This window comes from Vulpes vulpes, chromosome 10 (assembly GCF_048418805.1).
Source record: "Vulpes vulpes isolate BD-2025 chromosome 10, VulVul3, whole genome shotgun sequence".
Classification (NCBI taxonomy): Eukaryota; Metazoa; Chordata; class Mammalia; order Carnivora; family Canidae; genus Vulpes; species Vulpes vulpes.
Genome location: NC_132789.1, coordinates 39,655,613 through 39,678,156, shown reverse-complemented (window position 1 = coordinate 39,678,156; position 22,544 = coordinate 39,655,613). Strand labels below are relative to the sequence as shown.

Here is a 22,544-nt window from a genome sequence, read left to right as displayed (position 1 = left end):
CCCCGAGCCCCGCCCCTTCCCCGTTGCCCCGGGAAACCCCGGGTTGTAACAATAACCCGCTGACGCGCCGCCGGGAGGGATCCCGCCGAGCCCGTGGGCGGGGCCGCTCGGCCGCGGACCAACCAGAGGGCTCGGGCCCCGCCCCCGCGCGCCCCCCCGGCGCCGGGCGGGGGGCGGGGTCGCTCCCGCCGCGCCTCCCCTGCTCCGTAGGCGGCGCTGTCGCGTGCGGGGGCCGCGGCGGGGTCGCCCCGAGCCGGGAGCCCCGCGCCCCACCCCCGGGCCGCGGGCGGGGCGCCCGGGCGGGCGGAGGGCCGGGGCGGCGGGCGGGCACGCCCCGCCCCCTCCCGCGCCGGGCCCGCCCCCTCCCGGCCCCCGCCCGTCCCGAGGTGCAGCCGGCGCTGAGCGCGGCGGGCGCGGGAGCTGGCGCTGGAGCCGGAGCGGCGGCGGCGGCGTTCCCGGGGCGGCGGCGGCGGCGGCGGCGGCGGCGCGGGCTCCGGCATGGTGCAATCCGGCCTCGTCCCGGGAGAGCGGGGCCCGCGCGCGGGGCGGGCGCCGGGGGAGCGGCGGCAGCGGCGGTGGCGGTGGTGGCTGCAGGCGCCAGCAGGCGGCAGGTGCTAGGAGCGGAGCGGGGCGAGCTGTGTGCCCGCCGGGCCCGGGGCCGCCGCTCCCTCGCCGCCCCCATCTCCCCTCGCCTCGGGATTCCCCGCGCGCAGCCCCGGCTCGGCGTCCCGGCCCATGGCGCCCCGCGGCTGAGCCGGCGCCGCCAGGGACCCCTCCCGCGGGCCTCCCCGGGGCGCGCCGCTCCCGGAGCCGCCCGCCCGCCCGCCCGCCCTCCGCGGAGTCTCCCTCCCCTCCTCGCCCGAGCCGGGCGGGACCATGGCTGCGAAGCTGCGAGCGCATCAGGTGGACGTGGACCCGGACTTCGCGCCGCAGAGCCGGCCGCGCTCGTGCACCTGGCCGCTGCCGCAGCCCGACCTGGCGGGCGACGAGGACGGGGCGCTGGGCGCGGGGGGCGCCGAGGGCGCCGAGGACTGCGCGCCGGAGCGCAGGGCGACGGCCCCGGCGATGGCCCCGGCGGCGCCGCTGGGCGCGGAGGTCGGGCCGCTGCGGAAAGCCAAGAGCTCGCGGCGGAACGCGTGGGGGAACCTGTCCTACGCCGACCTCATCACCAAAGCCATCGAGAGCGCCCCGGACAAGCGACTCACGCTCTCGCAGATCTACGACTGGATGGTCCGCTACGTGCCCTACTTCAAGGATAAAGGCGACAGCAACAGCTCGGCCGGCTGGAAGGTGGGAGCGTCCGGCCGGGGAGGGGGGCCCTGGGGCACCCTCGGGGTCACGGAGTGTGCGCCCGGGGAGGAAGGGGCCGGCCGGCGGGCGGGCGGGGGCGCGCTGCGAGCAGCTGTGTGCGCGCTCTGGGTGCAGGGCGGGAGGGCTGGTGAGGTGACCGGGGACCGCCACTTTGAGGCGCCCCCCAGGGACGCCGCCACCCCGTGCGTGGCTGCAGAGCAGAGGAGCCCATTCCCAGGCCTCTGATGTGTGGGGGCCCCCACTTAAGCCCCCCGCGAGTTTGCTTTGTGCGTTACTCTTGTTTTACCCTCTCCGCCAGGGCACCCTCCTTAAAGAGCTGGAATAATGGCCTGGGGCCAGTGTCTGCTTTCTCCCCAGATCTCTCCCACTGCCCTCCCTGGAGCTGGCCCCAGGGTAAGGAGTGAGCCCCCGAGCCCCCGCAGCTCTGCCTGTGGTGCCAAGAGTTCACCCTAGGGCACCAGCCAGCCTGGGGTGGGGAACCAGTCAGGTGACCTGGAATCTGAGTTCTCCGTGGGGCAGCTGCTGTCTCCCCCCTGCCTGGATCAGCACGGTGGGCGGGTGATGACCTCTGCTGGTGTGAGGGCAGGGTGCTGAGGGCTGGGGACCTGTCCCTGCCCACCCCAGGCTGGCTTCCTGAGCCCAGATGCATTGGCCGGGGGAAGGGAGGGGAGGGGCAGGGGCACCCTAGGGAGGCCTCAGTGGAAAGGGGGGAGCCATCTTGGGAGAGTGCAAGGGCCTGACTGGATTGTGGCCTCCAGACCCTCCTCTGGCCATCTTGTTGGGGGAGTGGGGATAGTCGATGCCTTTGCAGGAGAAGGAGGAGGAGGTTTGGGGGGGGTGCTGTGCCTTAGGCCTGTGAGCTGGTAGGCTTCCTATGGGGGGGGGGGTCTCTGCGAGGGAGGCAGGCCTGGAGGGAAGGGGGGTCTGTGCCTGGTAGTGGCTGCAGCCAGGGTCAGAGGAAGGAGGTGTGCCTGGGAGGAGGCGAGCCTTGTGAACCCAGATGCTCTGGTCGCCCGGGGGCTGCGTTGTAGGGGCCACGGTGCTCCACCAGGTCCGTGGCTCTCAGGCTTCATGCTGGCATCTTCTGCGTCTCTCTCTCTGGCCACCATGGGGTGGAGGCACAGGTTGGAGGCGGCCCCGTGAGTTTCCTCCCACATCCTCTCTCCAGCCTCCTTGGGCTCAGCCCCCACGAGAACACTTACTCCTCCTAAGTGGGTACTGCCCTTGGGATTTGGTGCCCCCCTGCCTCTCTGTCCCCAAGCACTGTCCCACCTTTCAGTCGCTCTTGTCCTCAGGAGCACAGAGTTCCGATGCCTCTTCCAGGAAGCCTTCCTTGGCCCTCTTGAGCTGGCTAAGGACTTCCCTCTTCCCTGGCCCTCTACCTGCCTGTCATAAGGCTCAGTCTTTTGTGTCCTGTTACATTTCCCCTCCCCACCCACCCGTCAGAAGACAGTGGCAGTGGCGGAGCAATTTCTGTGCCCACAGCACCCAGCATAGAGCCTGGGACTAAGGAGCCGCGGTGCCTGTCTGGTGGCTGGTGCAGAGGATGCCGAGGCTGGGGAGGGTGCTGTGGGCCAGAGTAATCCAGGGAGGGCTTCCTGCAGGAGGTGGAGTCCCACCTGAGCTTGAGAGATCAGGAATGGTGGGGGGAGGATGGCAAGAGGAGACATGAGCTGGAGTTCACTGAGGGTCTCAGGGCCAAGGCAGGGCTTCCAGGGGCTGCTGGGTGGCAGGTGCCAGGCACCTTCAGGCATCGGTGCCAGGTGTCTCCTTAACGCTCTCAGCAGTCCCCGAGGTGGCTGTCACTGTCACCATTTACAGAGCTGGGCGCTGAGGGGGCAGAGCGGAGGAGTGAACTGCCCAAGGTCACACAGTCAGCGGATGGGAAGGCTGGACTCCAGTCCAGGTGTGTCTCTTTCCGAGGCCCCACGGAGCCTCTGCCATAGTGTCCTGCTGGCAGTGGGTGTGGGAGGGGGACACAGATGGCTTTAGAACGGGCTGGGGGGTGCAGATCTAAATCCTAGAAGGTGGCTGGGAATGTGCTGGGAGATAATTTGGTCCCCTGAGTTCATTTCTGGGACGATGAGACTGAGGCCCCGAAGGGGAGGGAACTTCTCAGGTTGTTGGTGAGCGGCAGGTGCTGGACGATGGCCCAGGTCTCCTGCCTGCGTGTTGGCAGTGCTTCCCACGGCCCCACGCTGCTGGGGACACACTGGTTCTCCCTGCACCTGGCTCAAGAAGGAAGACGCCCTGGTGGGCTGGGGCATGGGAGAGGGAGCCTGAGGCTCCTGACCCAGGCCCTGGCCGAGACCACCCAGGCACTGGATGAGGGCTGTTGGAGGGGGGCCCTGGCCTTCCCCATCTCATGTGGTCAGTGGCTGTCCTCCTTCTACTCCACCCCCCATCCTTTTTCTCCTCTCATTCCTGCCTCCCCCTCCCCCCACACTCCTCCCACCCCCCCACCCACGCCACCCCACTGCATTCCCATTCAGCATTCAGTCGCTCTGGGGAACCTGGTGGAGGGACCATCCCCAACTCCCAGCCGGCCTGTGCTTTAGCAGAGGCTGTGGTACAGCTCAGGTGCCAGGGCGGGGGCTGGGGCCCATTGTTCCTTCCTCCCTCCCCTCCCCCACACAAGTGTTGCACCCGAATCCCCAGGCCGTGGTACAGCTCAGGTGCCAGGGCGGGGGCTGGGGCCCATTGTTCCTTCCTCCCTCCCCTCCCCCACACAAGTGTTGCACCCGAATCCCTGGGGCGTAGCAAACCCTGTGTCAGATGGAGGGTGGAGGACCAAAGGGGAAGGCATGGGGCCTGCCTTCAGGATGCATCAGGGCTCCACACCCAGGCTGTGTATTCTACAGGCGGGAAGGGCGGGAGGTGGGGGCCGGGGGGGCAAGGAAGGCGGGTCCCCCCCCCCCCCCCCCCCCCCCGGGAGCCCGGGCAAACGCTCACAGAGAAGGTGGCACTTGATCTAGGCTGTCTTCGCTGGGGGGTAGAATTTGGGAGAAAGTCTCTCAAGGGATGTTGACTGCAGACGCAAAGGCAAGGAGGTAGAGGGCTGGGCGGCCAGGCCGGAAGCAGCAGCTTCTAGGGACGGCAGGGCAGGGAGGTGGCATGGGGAGGGCAGAGCGGGCCGGGCCCGGAAGGGCCCATGTGCTTGGCTTTTGCCCTGTGGTCCCACCCGTGACGTGGGGAGGTAAGAGTGCGGCAGGTGGGATGGCCGCAGGTGCAGGGCCTCCAAGAGGCTGCAGCCTGCAGAGAGGCCCGCCTTGGTGGGGGGCGCTCCACCAAAGGGGCTGGCGGTGCTTCCCTCAGGACACAGGGTCTCCAGGCCCCGGGTGAGGGCTTGGACAGGAGACTTGCCCTCACTCGCCAGTGTCCTCAAAGTGCATCCAGGTGGAGCCTCCGGGCTCCTCCCTGAGGCTCCAGCCCCACCTTCCCTAGCATGGGACTCCTCCAGGAAGCCTTCCGGGCTGCTCTGGGTCCTGGTGCTCCTTCCACTTAGCGCCCCTGGAGTTGTTCTGTCTGCTTTTGTGTTTCCTGGCTGCCAGCTCCCCTGAGAGCTCCCAGGCCAGGCCTGGGCACCTCCCATTCCTGTCCCCAGGCCTGATGGGGGAGGAGCACAGTGGATGGGGACTTCCCTTCACCCTCCGGGCCTGGAGCAGCCCTGCGATTGGGGGATGGGGTGGGGAGGGCTGGTGCTACCCCCATGTGGCTGGGGCTGGCCAGTGGGTCTTAGGTGGGGTGGAGGGCCCGCCCCCCATCCAGAGGCCAGGAGGAGGGTCCTGTTACAGGCAGGGGCAGCAGTGGCTGCGGTGCAGAGGGCTCCCCCTTCCCTCCTCCCTCCAGCTTGCTCCAGCAGGGCTCCCTCCTCCTCCTTTGTCCTCCGGGGATCCCCAGCCCCAAGGGCTGGTGGGGGTGCGGGAGGAGGCGGTGTGAGCCCCGGTTGGGGGGTGTCCTCACCCCCCGCACTGCACGAGCGGGGGGCTGGCAGCTGCCCGCCTCCTGGGCACGAGCCCGTGCCAGCCGCTCCTGGCACAGTTGCTGGCACGCCCGGCAGACTCCCACGGCCACCTGCTCACACCCACCCACGAGCGCTGGCGCGCTGCGGGCCCTTCCGGCTTCCCGGGCCTCCCGGCGCCCCTCCCCCTCCCCCGCCGCCCGCTCGGGAGCCCCCACCCCGTCCCCTGCTCCCCGGGGCGCCCCCCCACCCCGGGCCCCCCTCGCTGCAGCCAGGCCAGCCCCCTCCCTGCGCAACTTGGGGAGCTCGGGAGTCTGGGCCGCGGAAGAGGCCCCTGGGGTAGCTGCGGGAGAAGGAGGGCCCGGAGGCAGACAGACAGACGGACAGACAGGGTGAGGGCCCCGCCTGCCACCTGGCGCCGCTCCAGCGGGACGATGGCGGGCAGCGCCGTGCCAGGCGGTAATTGCAGACAGACTAATTTAAAGAGATGAGACGGTTATTTTTAACTCGTGTTAAGGTAATGAACAGCGCGGGGGGTTTGCGGGTTCGAAAGTTCAGCGCCCCCCAACCCCCACTTTCTGCGGGTTGGGGCCCCCCTCTCTGCACACCCCGAGGACTCCAGCTCCAGGACCCCCTGAAGTTGGGGGCCTCTGCCAGGGACCCGGAGTGCTGAGAGGGTCAGAAGAGGGGCGCCAGCTTCCCCTCCCCCCGCCGCAGATCCCTTCACATCCTGGCCACCGGCTCTGGGGGGGCGGGGTAGGAGCATCCCTGTCCCCAGGTTGGAGAAGTGACTTGCCCCGAGGTCCCGTCCCTAGGAAGCGTCCCTAGGAAGTGTCTGGCCTGGGAACTGAACACCTTTCTGACCCCTTGACTCCAACTTTTTCCGCGCCACCGGGGCTGGAGGAGAGGGCTTGTGTTTGGATTTTGAGAGGGCACAGGCCTGTTCCTGGCAACCCAGGGTCTTGTCTTTGAGTGGCAGCTGGTGGTGGCCGCCACACGGGGTCTCGGGGGGCCGCGGAAGCCTCTCTGTCCCTGTAGTCTGAGGGGCAAGGGGGTGTGGGTACAAGCTTCTGGGGTATGGACCTACTGGGTATATAGCAGGGGGAGCCCCCTCCTCACCTCACTGCCTCCCCTACCTGGTGGGAGGCTCACCAGCAGCCCCTCCCAATTTGCAGCCCAGAAGCCTGCCTCCCAGCTTGGGGGTGGGTACCTGGGAAACAGGTCACATACTGCCCCCCTCCCTTTCCACCTGCGGATCAGGCTTTGGAGGGCTCTAGGGTGGGGAGTCATGGGACCATGCATGACCTTCCGGGCCCAGTTCCCGGCTCACACATCCCTGGTGACTGAGTGCTGCGGCGGGAGTGCCCTTTCTATTAGGCCTCAAAGTTGTGAGCACTTCCTTCCTTCTCCCTGGCAGCAGCCCAGCCCCGCCCTGGGGCATCCCTTCTGTCCCGGTGTATTAGTTCAGGGTTTGGGTCAGCTGGAGCGGTGGGATCCGGAGCGGTGGAGGGGTGCACAGAGCGCCCACAGAGCGCCCATCAGGGTTCTGATCCAGTGTGTGAGCTGGAGCAAGGCTCTCTCCCATTCGAGGATCCTCGAGGTCCTCATCAGCACCCAAAGGGCCTTCGCGGGATCCCTGGTTCTTTTAGGCCTCCGGCTGACAAGCCCTCTGGTTTGAGGAGCCATGGGGGGTCGGTTAGTTGGGACCTAGGCACAAAGTACTGATAGGACTTCTCAGGGGTGCGGGCCTGTGAATACAGGTGTGGATGGACCAGAACTTGGGTCCTGCTTGGGGAGGCCTACCCTGAACCTGGCAATACCCTGGTGCAAACATACTTTGGACACAATGAAGGGTGTGCTCCTGGCAGTCTCTGGGGTGGGCCCCCAGAGCAGACAGATGGGGGTGCAGCATGTTGGGTGGGCATTGACTAAGGCTCTGGGGCCTGGGTAGGGCGCTCAGGGGGACAGCTGGATCTGGAATGCCCCCCCCCTTCCTCCTGGCACCCTGGTTACCATGGAAACCAACTCCTGTTTTGGAGGGTTTGGCTGTTTGCTGCCTCTCCCCACCCCCCAACCCATATGTGGAGGTGGGAGGGGGGCCAGGTGGCGTGTGGGGGAGGGGCCTCCCACACCCTCCCCCTCCCCCCTCCCCCCCCCCCCCCCCGCCCTCCCTCTTTGCAGAGAAACCTTTCTGGTCTCTGGGGGGGGGGCGGGGTGCCTGTTGTGGGAAGGGGAACAGGAATTAAGAGAATTAACGTCTGGGTGCTAGGCTGTTGGGCACTTCACATGCGTACGTTCTTGTTTTACATCCTCCCTGGACCCTGCCAGGTGTGTGTTAATAGCCCCATTTTTCAGTTAAGGAAATGGAGGCCAAGAAAGGTGAAGTCACTTGGCCGGGGCAGCATGGCTGGGACGAGGCTGAGGCTGGATTTAGACACCGACCGGTCTTTCCCATGTTTCTCCCAGCGCTGTGCAGTCTCAGCCCCAAGCACCCCAGCCCGCCTGCCCCAAGGATCCCTCATGCTCCAGAACCCTCTGGGGCTCCTCAGTTCCCCCTGGGAGCCAGCCGAGCTTGAACTGCCCTCCTTCCTGCTTTCCCTGCTGCCTGTAACCTCAGGACCCCTTCGCACCACCACCTTTCCACCTCATACCCCGTGCCGTTGACAGATGCTCATCAAGGTGGCTCCTGACTCCTGGACTGAGCCCTTGGGCCACCCGTTAGAAACTAGGCTGGGGAGACTGAATACAGGCCCACCTCCCAGGTGATTCTGGAACCTACTACATCTCTCTGAGAATTCCTGCCTTAAATCCTTCGTTGTTGGCAAACCTGGTTGATGCTCAGAGTCACCTAGAAGCTTTTAAATAATACAGGTTTCCAGTTTCCATATCAGATCCTCCAAGGGTCTGATTTTAATAGGACTGTCTACCGATGGACCAGATTCTGAGCCAATGGCTCAGATGGCAGTGTCCCGGGCTCCTGTGTGTCCCTCCCTTCTGCTCCCAGTGTAGACCAGCTTCTTCTCTAAGCAGGCTGTCCAGGTGGAGCCCCCTCTCCTCCCTCTCACTCTTTTTGGGCCCTCCAGAGAATTGAGGGCCAAGGGATGGACTCCCCAGCCCCAACACCTTCACCCTCCTGTCTTAGGTATGAACACAGCTGGAGGGGCTAGCGCCAGCAGCCAGGGCTGATGCCCCCTGCCACTGGGAGCCTGTGGCTGCAGGAGGACGCGTGCTGGTGTAAATACTCAGTGAGCCCCTGGAACTGGACCAGGAAGGGCCTGCGAGTCACAGCCCCTGTTCTCTGATGTGCGCAGTGTGGTGTGTACTGTGTGTGTACAGTGTGGTGCTGTCCTGACAGGGCCCCCTCCAGGGACCTTACCATGACACTCAAGCGCTTGGCCCCCTGGTCCCAGCCAATCACTCCACTCCTTGCTCTTCTGACCCTCGAATTAGCCACCCTGAACTGTTCTAGCTCAGGATTCAGCTGCCACGTGCCGTTACACACATGCTTTCATCGAACTCTCGCGGCACCCTGTGAGGCTGCTACCGTGATTCCCCTGTTTTAGGAAGAAATAAGGCTGGAGAAAGTGGCTTTCGTTGTATCCTGCTGTAAGTGACAGAAATAAAACTCCCCGGGCTACTCCTCCCTAGCCCAGTGTTCAGGCCAGGCCAATCCAAGCTCACACACACACACACACACACACACACACACACACACACACATCCCTCATCCCCTCTACACCATGTCCCCCCCACCCCATCCCACCATCCCCATCATTTTCTCTCTCTGCTCCCTCTTAGAATGTGGCCCTGAGGCTTCCAGCCTGGGGGATGCTCCAGGGGTACCTGGCTCAGACCAGCATGCTCGGGTGCTATGCCGTGGTGTTCTGTGGTGTACTCCCCTTTTCTGCACCCCCCTCTGCAGGCCCAAGGCTGATGACAACTTCCCCCATACACTTCAACCCAGGCTTACACCTGTTAACCCCCCACTGCGGTGCTGCTCAGAGGAACCAGTCTGGCTCCCTGACCTCTCGAGTGACCCACAGGTCAAGCGGGGGAGATAAGATGAGGCCTCGTGAATTTGATTCGGAATAAAGATTGCTCAGGGTCACGAGGGGAGGCCGAATATTGAGCTCTGGGTATGTGGAGGTGGGGAGGGGAACCAGACAAAGGAGGTCAGAGCCTCAGGACTCTTTAGGAGCCCCTTGGGGTCTGGTTCTGTTGGTCAGAGCACAGCAGGGCCTGAGGCTAGGGCCAGAGGGGAATGGTCTTGAATATCCAGCCAGGGGAGTGGCACTCCTAGCTGGGGAATGACAGAGGCAGACAGATCATTCAGGCCTGGTGTGGACAAGGGGGAAAGAGTGGCTTTGGGCACCCAGATGCTGGGGACCAGGGGAGAAGGTGGGTCTGAGGGGGTAGAGGCCCAAAGAGTCCAAGAAGCAGGCCTGAGGTGCCCTGCGGGAACCTTTGGTACCTGGGGGATCTCAGAGGTGAGAGGGTGGTGTGGTGAGGAGTCCTGGAGGCAGCAGGGAGGAGCAAACCTAGCTCTGCTGCTCACTGTCTACGTGGCCTTCGGCCACTGAGCCTGTCTTCTCCTCTACAAAATGGGATAATAATAGTTCTCATGCCTAGGCTTTGTTGTGAGAGTAACAGGAGAGATCCGTGTAATAAGGTCCCCAAGAAATCCTAGCAGACACCCTTAGGGCTGGCTATACGTTGCTCTGGGAAAGGAAAGGAATCCCTTCGCCCTTGCGGTGTAGGGTGGGGATCCTGGGTCCTGATCCTTGAGAGACACAGGGGTGTGTGTGTGTGTGTGTGTGTGTTGGGGGAGGGTGTCCTTCCTCTAATGCCTCCCTTACCCTCCCCAAGGTGGCAGCTCTTCAGGATGTCCAAGCTTCCACCTGCCTCTAGCTTGGCCCACTGTTTTCTGGCCTCTAGAGCCTTCCTTGTGGCCTTGGGAGGCCAGCCGGCAGGTTTAAGACTCACTATTTTCACAGATGAAGGCAGTGTGGTTGTTCAAGGTCACCCTTGAACCCAGGGCCACCTGCCCCTGGACGCGGGCGTCTCTTTGCCCACGAGGAGGCTGTGTGACCTTGGACATGGCCCTTCCCTCTCTGGCTCTGAGTCCCATCTAGAGATCCGAATTCCCCTCCCCCAACACTCTGGGAAGCAGTGTTGCCTCCTCCACCCCGTCTGTCCCCTCCCCCTGTCCTCTGCTGGCCTTGCCGGCTCTGTAACCTGAGCTGGGGCTGTGGGGGAAGGGGGCTTGCCCTCTGCCAGAGGCACCTGCCAGCTGAGCAGATGTGAGGGGATGGAGGCCCCCCTCCCCCCAGGGGATCTCAGGCTCTTAGCACAGCTAGGCTGGGGCTTGGGCATGCAGGGCTCCGCACACCCAGCCCTGGCCTTTGGCCTCTACACCCAGAGCTTACCCTGAGCACTTGTTCATTTTCCAGTGGACGTTCACGCTCCAACATGTCCTGCAAGGACCTCTCAGTATCCAGAAGACAGATGGCAGATGAGGGCTGGTGCCCCGGTCTGGGTGGGCTGCCTTGGTCTCCTGGAGCCCCTTGGCATGGGGATAGAGGGCCAAGGGCAGCCCCTGGGGGTGAGGCCAGTGTCTGTGCGGGTGGCCATGCCCCCGGGAGAGCAGATGGTTCTCTTGGCGCTGTGCCCACTCTTCCTCTTTCCCCCAGGAGCCAGCCTGCAGGGCTGGGGCACAGCTGCTGGGCCCTCCCCAGAGCTGGGCCCAGGGCAGGGCTGGGTGAGGTCACTGCAGCTGCTCCCAGGGCCTGGGGCAGGGGTGTTAGGGAGGTGCTGCATGTGGAGGGAAGGACGGGGTTCACACTGAGGAGAGATAGGGAGAGGCCTGAATGGGTTTGCATTTAGGGATTCCTTTAATCTTGGAAGAGGGAGGAAAGAATCTTTGGAGGACTCGATGAGCCAGGGTGGACAGCCTCACCCCCCTCCTACCCCCTAGAGCTGCTGTCCGGCCTGGCTCCTCCTCAGAGGCATCTCAGGGTGGGAGGCAGAGGAAAGGCCTTGGGTGTGACTTCCTTTCCCCACCACTAACTTACATCATGCAGTCTGGGGCAGCTCCATCTGTCTCCTGGAGCCTCAGTTTCCCAGCAGTGAAATAGGCACACTAAGCAACTCAGAGGATTGTTAAAAAGACGATAAGATTTGAAGTGTCGTCGTGCCAGCGCAGCGCATAGCACGTAGGGAGTGTTCAGTAAATGGTAGTTGGTACCTTTCCTTCCTTTACTGAATTCTCCCCGGGAGCCTGGAAGTGCTGAGGAGCAGCAGGGAGGTGGCGGAGGCAGCAGGATCTGGAGCCAGAGGCAGGAGGCGAGGCCCGGAGCTCTGGCCTGAGGTTTTGGGGACCAGGAATGGCACCGGGCCCACATGGCTCAGGGCTGCCCGGAGCCCCAGCCTGTGCTCCAAGGGCTGCCCTGCCGAGTTCAAGTGCGGAGGCCCACTCGTACCCAGTGTCGTACCCGGTGTCGCACCCGGTGTCGCGCTGGGTCGTGGTTATGTTTCTGCAGCAGCGCTGAGGTGGGAGCCACCACCTTTGGGACTTGGAGAGGGAAGTAGAGAGACATCACAGAGTTTGCCTTGGTGGAGCAGCAGGAACCAGTCAAGCAGAGAAGTGGGGGGCAGCGGGAGCAGAGTGCAGAAGACAGGCAGTATAAGACCCCCCGAGTGGCTGGAGCCCGGGGAGGGGGCTGAAGGGCATGGGGCTGATGAGGCCGGAGAGCCTCAGGGCTCCTCTGTGTCAGTCTGGAGCTGGACCCAAGCCCTCAGGAGATGAGGAGCCATGGGGTTTGAGTAGAGCTTCGACTTCTGCTGCTGCTTTGCCTGTACCCAGCCGAGGTGTGCGGACTCTGCTATCTCTGGGGTGGCGGTGGGAGATGTCAGGGCCTGTCCTTGACCTCATGCCTTGCTTTGGACATTTGGTTCCTCTTGGCCCCTGGCTGCCTGCTTCTGTTCCACTGCTGACCCCAAGCCCAGTCACCTATGGACACCTGTTGCCCTGATGCCCTCGCCTGCCCTTCTGCTCCTCCTCCACTACAGACCCTGGTGCCAAGGATTTGCACATGGCCTCAGGCCTCTCCAGGTCACCCCCTTCTGCCAGGAAGCCTGCCTGGACTGAGCATCCCAGCTTTAGCCCAGGTGGCAGAGCAAGGGACCCTCAGAGAGACCGTGGCTCTGAGACAGGCGTGTCTGTCTGGCCAGCCTGGGACTCCGGAGTGGGGTGTGGGGTACAGGGTGGGAGAGGGGCTGCTCCTGGGGTTCTGAGTCAGGGAGAGGATGAGATTCATGACATGCAGGATCCCATCTGGGTCCCAGCCCTCCCCATGAATATTGTTACCCTCTTTTACAGGGGAGGCCCAAGGTCACATGAATGAAGTTGGGATTCCAGCCCAGCTCTCAACCTTTCTTCATGCAGGGAGAGAGGAACAGAGGGAGGGAGAGGGCAAACAGGAGCCATGGAGGAGATCAGAGAACTCACATAGGCCCAGAGGTGGTCTCTGCCCAGGGATCATCACCACCCTTGGGTAGGTAAGGGTAGGTAAGGTCCGCTTCCTAGGGGAGGGGCTGAGCCAAACCTCAGATAATGATGGAACCTGGAGAGGTTCCCATACCCAGCTCTGGGCTTGGATGGGTGCAAGTCCTAGGACTGAACTGGGAAGGTCCTGGGATTCCCCGGATGTCAGGAAGGCCAGGAGGTAGCATAGGACTCGTGGTGGGTGGAGGACACAAGACTTGGGTCTCCTGTCTCTGCTGAAAGCCAGGAAGTTTGGGCTCGAGAACCAAGGCAAGGATGGCCACTGAGGTGGGCGGGATCGGGTCCCCTGCCACCCAGGTGGAGCGGGTGGGGAGAGCCCTGGCTTTGGAACCTGATAGCTTGGAGACCCCGACCTGCCTCCAGAACTTCCCAGCTTCATCACCTTGGTAGTCCTTCTACCCTCCCAAGCCCACTTCCCCACTTTGTCAAATAGCAGCGCCGCTTTGCAGGGTGGTTATCGGGACTGAAAGAAGAAATGTGTCTGAAGGACCCAGCCGGGGCCTGGCGTGTGGTAGGTGGTGCCCTTCTTCTGCCTTGGTATTTGAAGCCCGTGCCCGCGGTGTGCTAGAGCTGGCTGCCTTGGCTCGGAAGAGCCGGTCCTGCACACTTCTTCCCAGTTCTGTACTCGGTGACGTCATGTTGGCAGCTAAAAATTGGCTGCGATGGGAGTATCCATGCCACAGAAATCAGCAAAAGCTACAGATCAAATCAGGTGGGATCTTTTCCCTCCTGGAGAGCTGGAGGAAATCTGTCCTGTGGGCCCTTCTGAGCCTTAGAGGGGACAGAATGGAAAGTGGAGTAATGGTGGGGCACTGGCTGGGCTGAACGACCTAGGACTCAGGGTCCCTGGGCCCTTGCGGGGGCGGGCAGAGATCAGATACAGTCTTAGCGCCAGGCAGCCCTCTGTAGGCAGGGGAAAGGAGTCGTGAGACCACTCTTCTCTCTAGGTCTTCCCTCCCCGCCTCCCCCCTGCACCCCACCCCACCCCCAGCCCCTGGGACTCTGGCGGGCTCTGGCCTGGAGGAGGGCTAGCTATCAGGGAATGGAGCTGTGCGAGGAGGAGAAATGAGGTTGTAGTGGAAGATAAACGAGGTTGTACTGTCAGGGAATGAGGTGGTACTTGGAGGCAAGGTGAGGCTGCATTATTAGATAGATGAGGTTGTCCTGTCAGGGGATGAAGAGTACTTGTAGGAGAGATGACGTCCTGCCGGACCGGCCAGGTTACACCGTCAGAGAACACAGCCCACCACTGGCAGAAGGAGAGACTCCGACTTGGAGGATAAATGAGGGTGTCCTGCTGGATAGATGAGGGGGCCCGTCAGGTGAATGGAGTGCTGTTAGCAAATGAGGTTGTACTTGCTGGATAAATGGGACTGGGGTGCTGGATAAATGGGGTTGTGCTGTCAGATGAATGCATTACTGCTCGTGGGCGAAGGGTGTCCTGGGAATAAATGAGAGCGTCCTGCTGGATAGATGAGCTGCCACCACCAAATGGATCAGACCCTGTCTGTGAGGGAGGCACCGTCAGCAAGGAGGAGGTGGCTGTCTCCCCGCCGGGGCTCCCCCCTGGCCCCGGCGGGACGGGCTCTCAGAAACCTTGGCCCCAGCGAGCCCTGGATCGCCCAAGCCTATCTGGGCAGCGGGAGGAGCCGGGCGGGGTGCACAGGTGTGCAGGTGCATGTTCCCCCCGTGAGGCCTTGCTCACCTCTCACGGAACCCCGGAGCCTCCTCTGCGCTGCCGTCTGTGGATCGGGCTGCTCCCCACTTCCTTCCACCCCATGCCCGGCTCTCATTCTGTGTTCGCTTCTCTCAGCCCAGTGTGGGGAAGCTAGTCGGCCCAGTTTTCTTTAATTGTCCCTGCAACCCAGTCTCACCCCCCTTCTCTCTCTGTTTCAGTCTATCAGTGAACATTTATTAGATGCCTCGTGTGTATCGAACACCTGGGGTACAGTCAAAAGTGGACAAAAATCCCTCACAAAACTATCTAAATAAAGTTACCTATTTATATATAACTTCTGTATTAATTTCTTAATATATATATATATATATATATATATATACATACAAACGATTTGTTAATTAAGAAAGTGATCATTGCTTTAGAAAAGTGGAGAGCAGGTAAGGGCGCCAAGAAATGGCAGGGAGGAGGAGCAAATGGTGAGAGCGGTCGGGATGGGTAAAAGATCCCATCTGAACACAGCCTGGAGAGTGATGAGAGATTGATTGGGTATCTGGGTGAACAGTGTTCCCCTGAGGCAGAGGCCCCAGGGTGGGACCGCGCCCAGCAGGTTCAAGGAACTAGAGAGAGGAATCAGGCAGATCAAGCGGGACGGCGTTAGGGGAGGAGTCTGAGAGGTCATGGAGGGGCTTGTGGGTTAGGGCAAGGCCTTCCTTCTTTCCTCCGAGATAGGGGGCATCAGAGGGGTCTGGCAAGACTAGACACGATCCAAGTTATTTAAAGGGCCACTCTGACTGCTGGGTGGTGGAGGGCTGTGGGGACGCAAGAGTGGAAGCAGGTAGCTGTTTGAGGAAATAGAGGTTCAAAGCATCCCGCCCCAGAGTTGAGCTGCTCATGGGGTGCTGGAGCCAAAACCGGAATCCAGATCCAACCCAGAGCCCATGCACTTTACCCTGCACCAGCCTCCTCTCCCCCGGTGGCTGAGCCCCAGGGGCCCAGCCTCTAGCCCCGGGTTCTGAGCGAGAGCGGGGTGGGCACAGATGTCCTCTGCTGTGCCTTCCCTCTGCTCCGTGATGGCCCCCCTCCCAAATCAGCGAGGTCCGTCCCCCCCCCACCCCCCGCTGTTAACCTGCTCCAGGCCTGCCGGGAGGTGTGGGAGGTGTGAGGCTCCAGAAGCCAGGCCCAGCTCGGGGCACAGGGGAGCCCGGGCATGCCGGGGCTGTGGCTGTGGTGGCGGGTTGCTAGGCGACTCTATGAGGGAGCCCTGGTTACTGCTGCCTGGCAGAGGCGGCTCCCTCCTCTGCCTCCCTCACCTCCTCCGTGGCCTCTGGCCTCCCAGGAGGCCTTGTGGGTGAGTTGTGATCTGTGCTTGCCACTGGGTCTTGGCTGGGAGCTCTGATTGGTACCAGGTGGCTGGGCCCCAAGGAGCCTGACTGGGCTGCAGGGCCAGGACTTCCCTCAGGGGCCACAGCCCTGGTGCACACCTGGTGCTCAGCCTGGGCTCCACAGTCAGGGGCCTAGCTCTTTATCCAGCTCTGGGCTCCCTCTCTGGGTGACGGCAGCCTTCTAGGCCTTGACTGCCCATCCATCTGGCCTGCAGCCTCCCTCCACGGGGCCTGGTTTCCTGTGAGAGCGCCAGGGGTGCCGAGCCAGCCCAGCTCCAGGCATCCCGCCCCTGCTCCCTGATGGCTTGAGTGTGACACTCCATTTTGCATTAGATTCCATTTGTGAACAGACTTCCACTACCTAAAAAAATAAAATAAAAAAAGTTTGGGGGTCTGGATGGCTCAGTGTTAAGCGTCTACCTTTGTTTGGCTCAGGTCATGATTCCAGGGTCCTGGGATTGAGCCTGGGCAGGAGGCATCCGGCTCCCTACTCAGTGGGGAATCTGCTTGTCCTTCTCTTTCTCTGCCCCTCCCTACCCCCCAAGTCATGCTCTCTCCCTCTCTCTCTCAAATAAAAATCTTTACACTTGATCTTACCCAAAAGGCCGAGAAGCAATCAAATAAACATCTTAAAAAAAAAAAAAAAAGAAAAGTTTGAAAACCTGTGGACTGAATGAGTTCAAGAACTTTCAGTGTCATATTTGAAAAGGTCACAGAGTACAGTTGGCACATCTCATCAGTGTCCAGGTGAGGAAACAGGCTCAGGTGAGGCTTGGTGGGGTGAGAAGAGCACCACACCAGGGGTCAGGTGGCCCGTGCTCAAATCCCTGCTCTGCTTCCAGGTCCTGGGCAATTGGGGGAGTCCTTTCTTCTCTCTGAGTGACCTGCCATGGTTCCAGGCTGGGGCTCCAGCTCCCAGGGGTACCCGACCAGGCAGGAACACAGTGGGGAAGAGTGCAAACCCTCATAGGTCCAGAGCATGTGCTCTTGGTACAAATCATCTAAAACAGTATTTGTATATTCAGAAAGCTTAGATGCACTAAGAAGTACAATGCGAAATCCCCCTGAATGCTAAAAATGAAGCCCAAGACTTAATAGGAAATTTTGACCTTGCACCATGCCCCTGGTCTTCTCATGCTGCCAACTTCTAGGGATAGTTTACATGGAAAGTTTGAGAAGCACTAGGGTACTGGCTTCCTAAGATTCTTTGGAAATTCCCGGACTCGTTTCTCTCTCCCGTGGCAGTATGTGACGTCCTGTAGACTTGGGTGAGAGTCACCTGAAATCAGTACCTGGCCCTGCCATTTGAACTGTGGGACTGGCAGCTTGCTTAACCTCTCTGAGCCTCATCTTGAGATGGGGATCGCAATCCCTGACTTGTATGGAGTTTGATAGAATGCGGGAGATAAAGTACTTCTAACACCTAGGGCCGAACAAGCAGGTACTGAGTGGGTGCTGGCACTTCCCTCTCTCCGCCCCCTCGCCCCTGCGCCCCCCAGCACTCAGAACCAGGCTGGCACATAGTGACACTGATGAAGAGGTGTTGCCTGCCCGACCTCCAGCTGGAGAAGCTGGGAGGTGGAGCCTCTGTGAAGCCAGACAGTCCCATGAGGAGAACGGAGGCCCCCGAGGCCTCTGAACACAGGTGTGCAGGAGGGGCCAGGGAGCCAGGTGCAGGGGCAGGAGTGGGAAGGGGGTATCCACTGGAGGGAGCACCACTCCCCGGGGCTTCCTCTCCCCCTCTTCACAGGGTCCCAGGAGAAGCCAGGCAGGGCAATGCTGGGAGGGGCCTTGGAGCTGTCACCTCCCAAGACCAGAAAGTGCCAGCGATAGGGAGGGAGGGAGTGGTGCCTGAAGAATCAGGTCCCAGAAGCTGGGAGCGTGAGTGGGGAAGGAGCCCTCCTTCTGGAGACTTGGTGGAAGGAGGCAGGAGGGAGGGCCCTCACTGGTCAGTGGTTATGGGGCTTGATGGACAAACGGGTTAAGAGTAGGTCTGAGAGCTGGGTGGATCTGGAGTGGTACCTGGCATCGCTGCCTGTGGGACCCTGGGCAAATTACATCATGCCTCTGGGCCTCTGTTCCCCGGTACAGTGAGATGGGGTGATGCCAGCTTCCCAGACTTGCTGGTGCCTAGCACAGTTATACTCAGGTCACGACATTAAGGAGGTAGAGACAGAGCAGGTCTGCTGGGTGATCTAACAGTGTGGTCTTCTGGCCAGAGTGAGGCCTTTAACCGGTGTTTATGAACACCTGGTGCATCCACCTAACAGGTGCCCACACACATCACCCCAGGCAGTGATGTAACAGCCTTCTGAGGTGGTTACTGAATGGTGCCCATTTTGGTCAGCGTCATTCAGAGGTCAGAGGCACAGGTCACGGAGATGGAGTCAATGGCCATGGTCACATAGCTGGGTGGCTGCAAAGAGCCAGGCATCCCGCCCAGCCCTTCCGATAGCCCAGCCCATGCTCCTTCCACAGCAGTGCCTGAGTCGGGAGGTCAAGGCCCCCAGGTGGCAGGCCCCAGAGGTGGGGCAGGGCAGGTGCAGCCCCCAAGTCCACCTTGAGGTGCTTGTGGGGACCCCGCCTTCTTGGCAAAAGCAGGCTTTGACAGGGGGAGCATTAGAGACTGGAGCAGCAGAAATTTAGAAAGCGTGGACAGGACTGGGAGAGGTGGGGCCCAGGGAGGGACGAGCGACAGCATGCGCTGCTCGTAGCCCTGGGCAAGCCGCTTCACCCCTCTGAGCCTTGGTCTTCTGGTTGTAAATGGGGATTATGCCACCTGATGGGCACTTTGTGAAGCTTCTATCAGAAGGAGGCTTTGGGGGCAAAGCTCCTCCACTTCAGGTGGTTGGGGGGAGCGCAGGCTGGGAGCTGGGCCGGCCTGAAGGTGGGCACTGAGCAGAGGTAGGGCCTGAGGTCCCTGTGGCTGATGGATGTGCTTTGAGGGGCTTGCTGGGAATCTAGGCTTCTATAGTTCTGACAGGCGCTCACAAGACTTGGGGGAAATTTCAGAAGAGTTTTGGGCCTGTCCCCACCTTGGGGACCCCCAGCCTTTTCTGCTTTCCCTGGCCAGGCCCTCCCAGCAAAGGGTTAACAGTCTTCTCTACCTGCAGTTGCATTTTAAAGACACGAAATTAAAGCAGGTAATTTATTCTCCCCACACACGAAAGAGCAATTAGTTCTAAACAGGGCTTAATCAGTCACCGCGAGATTGATTTCTGGAGCCCTGGGTTTTCGGGCTCCTGGCGCCATGCCAGGCTGGGGAGGGAGGGGGGCAGACAAATGAGCCGCTGCGGCGGGAGCCCTTACATAATCTGCTGGGGGGCCCTGGCAGCCTGGCTAGCCCCAGGCGGGGCTGGGCTGGGGAGAGGGGGCCCCTGCTGCAGCTCCTGGGGAGTAGCCCTCTGGTTGTGCCACACCTTCTGGGGACAGGCCAAGCCCAAAGCTGCGGCCCTACCCTTGGGCCTCACGCGTGTGTATGTGTGTGTGTGTGTGTGTGTGTGTGTGTGTGTGTGTGTGTGTTGGGGAAGAGTGGAGCGGTGCTGGGGTAGAAGGCGGGTATTCCTGTCCAACCTTTACTTACACCTGTCCTCCCCCTCTTCACCCCATTCACCCTCCATATGTTTCCTCCCATTGCCCCTTCTCCTTCCTCTTCTCTCTCTTTTTTCTCTGTTTTCTGCCCCTCGTCCTTCCATCGCTTCCTCCTCTTTCCTCCTGGCCTCCTCGCCCCCCCCCCCCCCCCCCCCCCGTGTCCTTGTGTCTGGCCACAGAACTCCATCCGGCACAACCTGTCGCTGCACACCCGGTTCATCCGCGTGCAGAACGAGGGCACGGGCAAGAGCTCCTGGTGGATGCTGAACCCCGAGGGCGGAAAGACGGGCAAGACCCCGCGCCGGCGGGCCGTGTCCATGGACAACGGGGCCAAGTTCCTGCGCATCAAGGGCAAGGCGAGCAAGAAGAAGCAGCTGCAGGCGCCCGAGAGGAGCCCCGAGGACAGCCCCCCGGGCGCGCCGGCCCCGGGGCCCGTGCCCGCCGCCGCCAAGTGGGCCACCAGCCCGGCCTCGCACGCCAGCGACGACTACGAGGCGTGGGCCGACTTCCGCGGCGGCGGCAGGCCCCTGCTCGGGGAGGCGGCCGAGCTGGAGGACGACGAGGCCCTGGAGGCCCTGGCGCCGTCGTCGCCGCTCATGTACCCGAGCCCGGCGAGCGCGCTGTCGCCCGCGCTGGGGGCGCGCTGCCCCGGGGAGCTGCCGCGCCTGGCCGAGCTGGGGGGCGCGCTGGGGCTGCACGGCGGCGGCGGCGGCGGCGGCGGCGGCGGCGCGGGGCTGCCCGAGGCCCTGCTGGACGGCGCGCAGGACGCGTACGGGCCGCGGGCCCGGGCCGGGACGCCCGCCTACTTCGGCGGCTGCAAGGGCGGCGCCTACGGGGGCGCGGGCGCGGGCGCGGGCGGGGGCGCGGGCGCGGGCGCGGGCGCGGGCGCGGGCGGGGCCTTCGGGCCGCCGGCGCTGGGCGCGCTGCGCCGCCTGCCCATGCAGACCATCCAGGAGAACCAGCAGGCCAGCTTCGCGCCCGCCGCCGCGCCCTTCCGCCCGGGGGCGCTGCCCGCGCTGCTGCCGCCGCCGCCCGCGCCCAGGCCCGGCCCGCTGCTCGGCGCGCCCGGGGAGCTGGCGCTGGCGGGCGCGGCCGCCTACCCCGGCCCCGGCCCCGGCCCCGGCCCCGGCAAGGGCGCCGCCCCGTACGCCCCGGCGCCCTCGCGCAGTGCCTTAGCCCACCCCATCAGCCTTATGACGCTGCCCGGCGAGGCGGGCGCCGCGGGCCTGGCGCCCCCGGGCCACGCCGCCGCCTTCGGGGCCCCGCCCGCCGGCCTCCTGCTGGACGCGCTGCCCGGGCCGTACGCGGCGGCCGCCGCCGGGCCGCTGGGGGCCGCGCCCGACCGCTTCCCGGCCGACCTGGACCTCGACATGTTCAGCGGGAGCCTCGAGTGCGACGTCGAGTCCATCATCCTCAACGACTTCATGGACAGCGACGAGATGGACTTCAACTTCGACTCGGCCCTGCCCCCGCCGCCGCCCGGCCTGGCCGGGGCCCCGCCCCCCAACCAGAGCTGGGTGCCCGGCTGAGCGGCCCCCGCCCCGCCCCGGCGCCCCCGCCCCGCCCCCGTCGAGGGCTCGTCTTCCCGTCCTGACCCCGGGCCCCACGGACCTCGGCCCGCGGGAGGACCCTGCGGGGGGCGCTGGAGGAGGGCGCTGGGGCACCTGCCGCTCCCGCCCACTCGTCCCGAGACCCGGGCCGGGCCCCGCGGGCTTGGGGCCGGTGGCGGTGGGGACGAGCCAGGTGGGCGCCGACCAGGAGGGGCGGCACGGGGCTGGGGGCTGGGGGCTGGGCCGGGGGCGCCTCCGAGCCTCCGGGCTTCATCCGCCCGCCCAGCCCCAGCCGACCCCTTCCCGCCCTCCTAGCCTCGCCCACCCGGAGCCAGGAACCGCCTCCCCGGCTCCCGTCCCTGGAAGCACTCACACCTACCTGTTGGCTGTTCACCCCCAGCTGTTTCCCTTCAGCCCTTAAACCACCCTTAGGGTCCCCACTCCCAGGGCTCAGCCCCCCCCCCCCCACTTCCCAGCCCTGCAGGCCCCAGCTACCCCTCTCCTCTCAGGTTGGAGGCAATCCCCCTTCCCATCCCCGCCCCCCCAGTACTGGTCTCAGCCTCTCCAGCAGGCCTCAGCTCCGGATCCCCCCCAGCGACACCCCGTCTCCCCCCGTCCTGCCTCCTCCCCCGTATTTATAAGTGTCCGGTCGGGGCGGGCTGTGGGCGCGGCGTCCCCGGCGCATATCGTAGGCAGTGTACCGTGGCCGTGCCGTCAGCGTGTGCGTGTGCGTGTGTGCCGTGTCGAGGCCGTGTAGAGTGCATTGTACAGCATATTTTCATGAATAAAATTGTTTTAAATATTTCCCGCGCCTTGGGCTGGGGGGTGGGGGGGGGGGCGGTGGTTGGCAGAGGAGGGGCATTGGCGGGGACCGCGTGGTGGGAGGGAGGGTGTTCCCGGGGCCTGAGCCCCTGTTGTGGCTTTTGTGTCTGAGTATACGTCAGCGTTCCCTGATGCCTGTCTGCTCAACACACGCTGGTTAAGCGCCCACCGAGTTCTGGACGCTGGCGATGTGCCTGTGTGGAGCTCTGCACCTGTTTCTGGGAACATATGCATGCAGGAAGTTTCTGGTTTGGGGGAAATTCTGTCCTGAATACATAAGCCTCAGGTTGGGAGAGGAGGCACAGATACTCACTGGGAACCCGCTAGTGGCAGGGCCTGCGTTACGTATGGGTTTTGTTCCCATTGTACAGATGAGAAAACAGGGTCAGAGACAGAAAATGGCTTGGGAAGGTGGGATGGTGGTGGCGGTAATGGAAGGGAGGCCTTCAAAGGCACACAGACTTCTCTTTGACTCCATTCCCTGCCATTTGCTAGCTCTGTGACCATGGGCAAGTTTTCAACCTCTTCACTTTCCTGGTCTAGACCACAGGATAGTAGCGCCCGTTGCATGGACCTCTGCTGAGGAGTAAATGAACAGAGGTGTGCAAAGTGCTCACCCCTGCACTCATTCATCCATTCATTCATCCAGGAAAGGTTCAGTGGGCACCTTTAAGTGCCAAGG

The 22,544-nt window shown here is 63.0% G+C and overlaps 1 protein-coding gene across 2 annotated transcripts; it reads left to right on the top strand.

The window, feature by feature from the left end:
* Positions 1-728: 728 nt before the first annotated feature.
* Positions 729-21,844, top strand: FOXO6 (forkhead box O6). 2 transcript variants are annotated; one of them, XM_072723664.1, is made up of 3 exons: positions 1,151-1,290; positions 1,610-1,704; positions 19,670-21,844. In XM_072723664.1, the coding sequence occupies exons 2-3, from the start codon at positions 1,636-1,638 to the stop codon at positions 21,017-21,019; spliced, it is 1,419 nt and encodes a 472-aa protein (XP_072579765.1). In that variant the 5' UTR covers positions 1,151-1,290; positions 1,610-1,635; the 3' UTR covers positions 21,020-21,844. The 2 variants fall into 2 exon arrangements, with proteins under 2 accessions (XP_072579764.1, XP_072579765.1); XM_072723663.1 differs by lacking the exon at positions 1,610-1,704 and having other exon boundaries at positions 729-1,290.
* Positions 21,845-22,544: the final 700 nt, after the last annotated feature.

Coding starts and splice junctions, on each gene's coding strand:
- FOXO6 (XM_072723663.1), top strand. CDS start 877: ATGGCTGCGAAGCTGCGAGCGCATCAGGTGGACGTGGACCCGGACTTC. Junction 1,291..19,669: donor ACAGCTCGGCCGGCTGGAAG/GTGGGAGCGTCC, acceptor GTCTGGCCACAG/AACTCCATCCGGCACAACCT.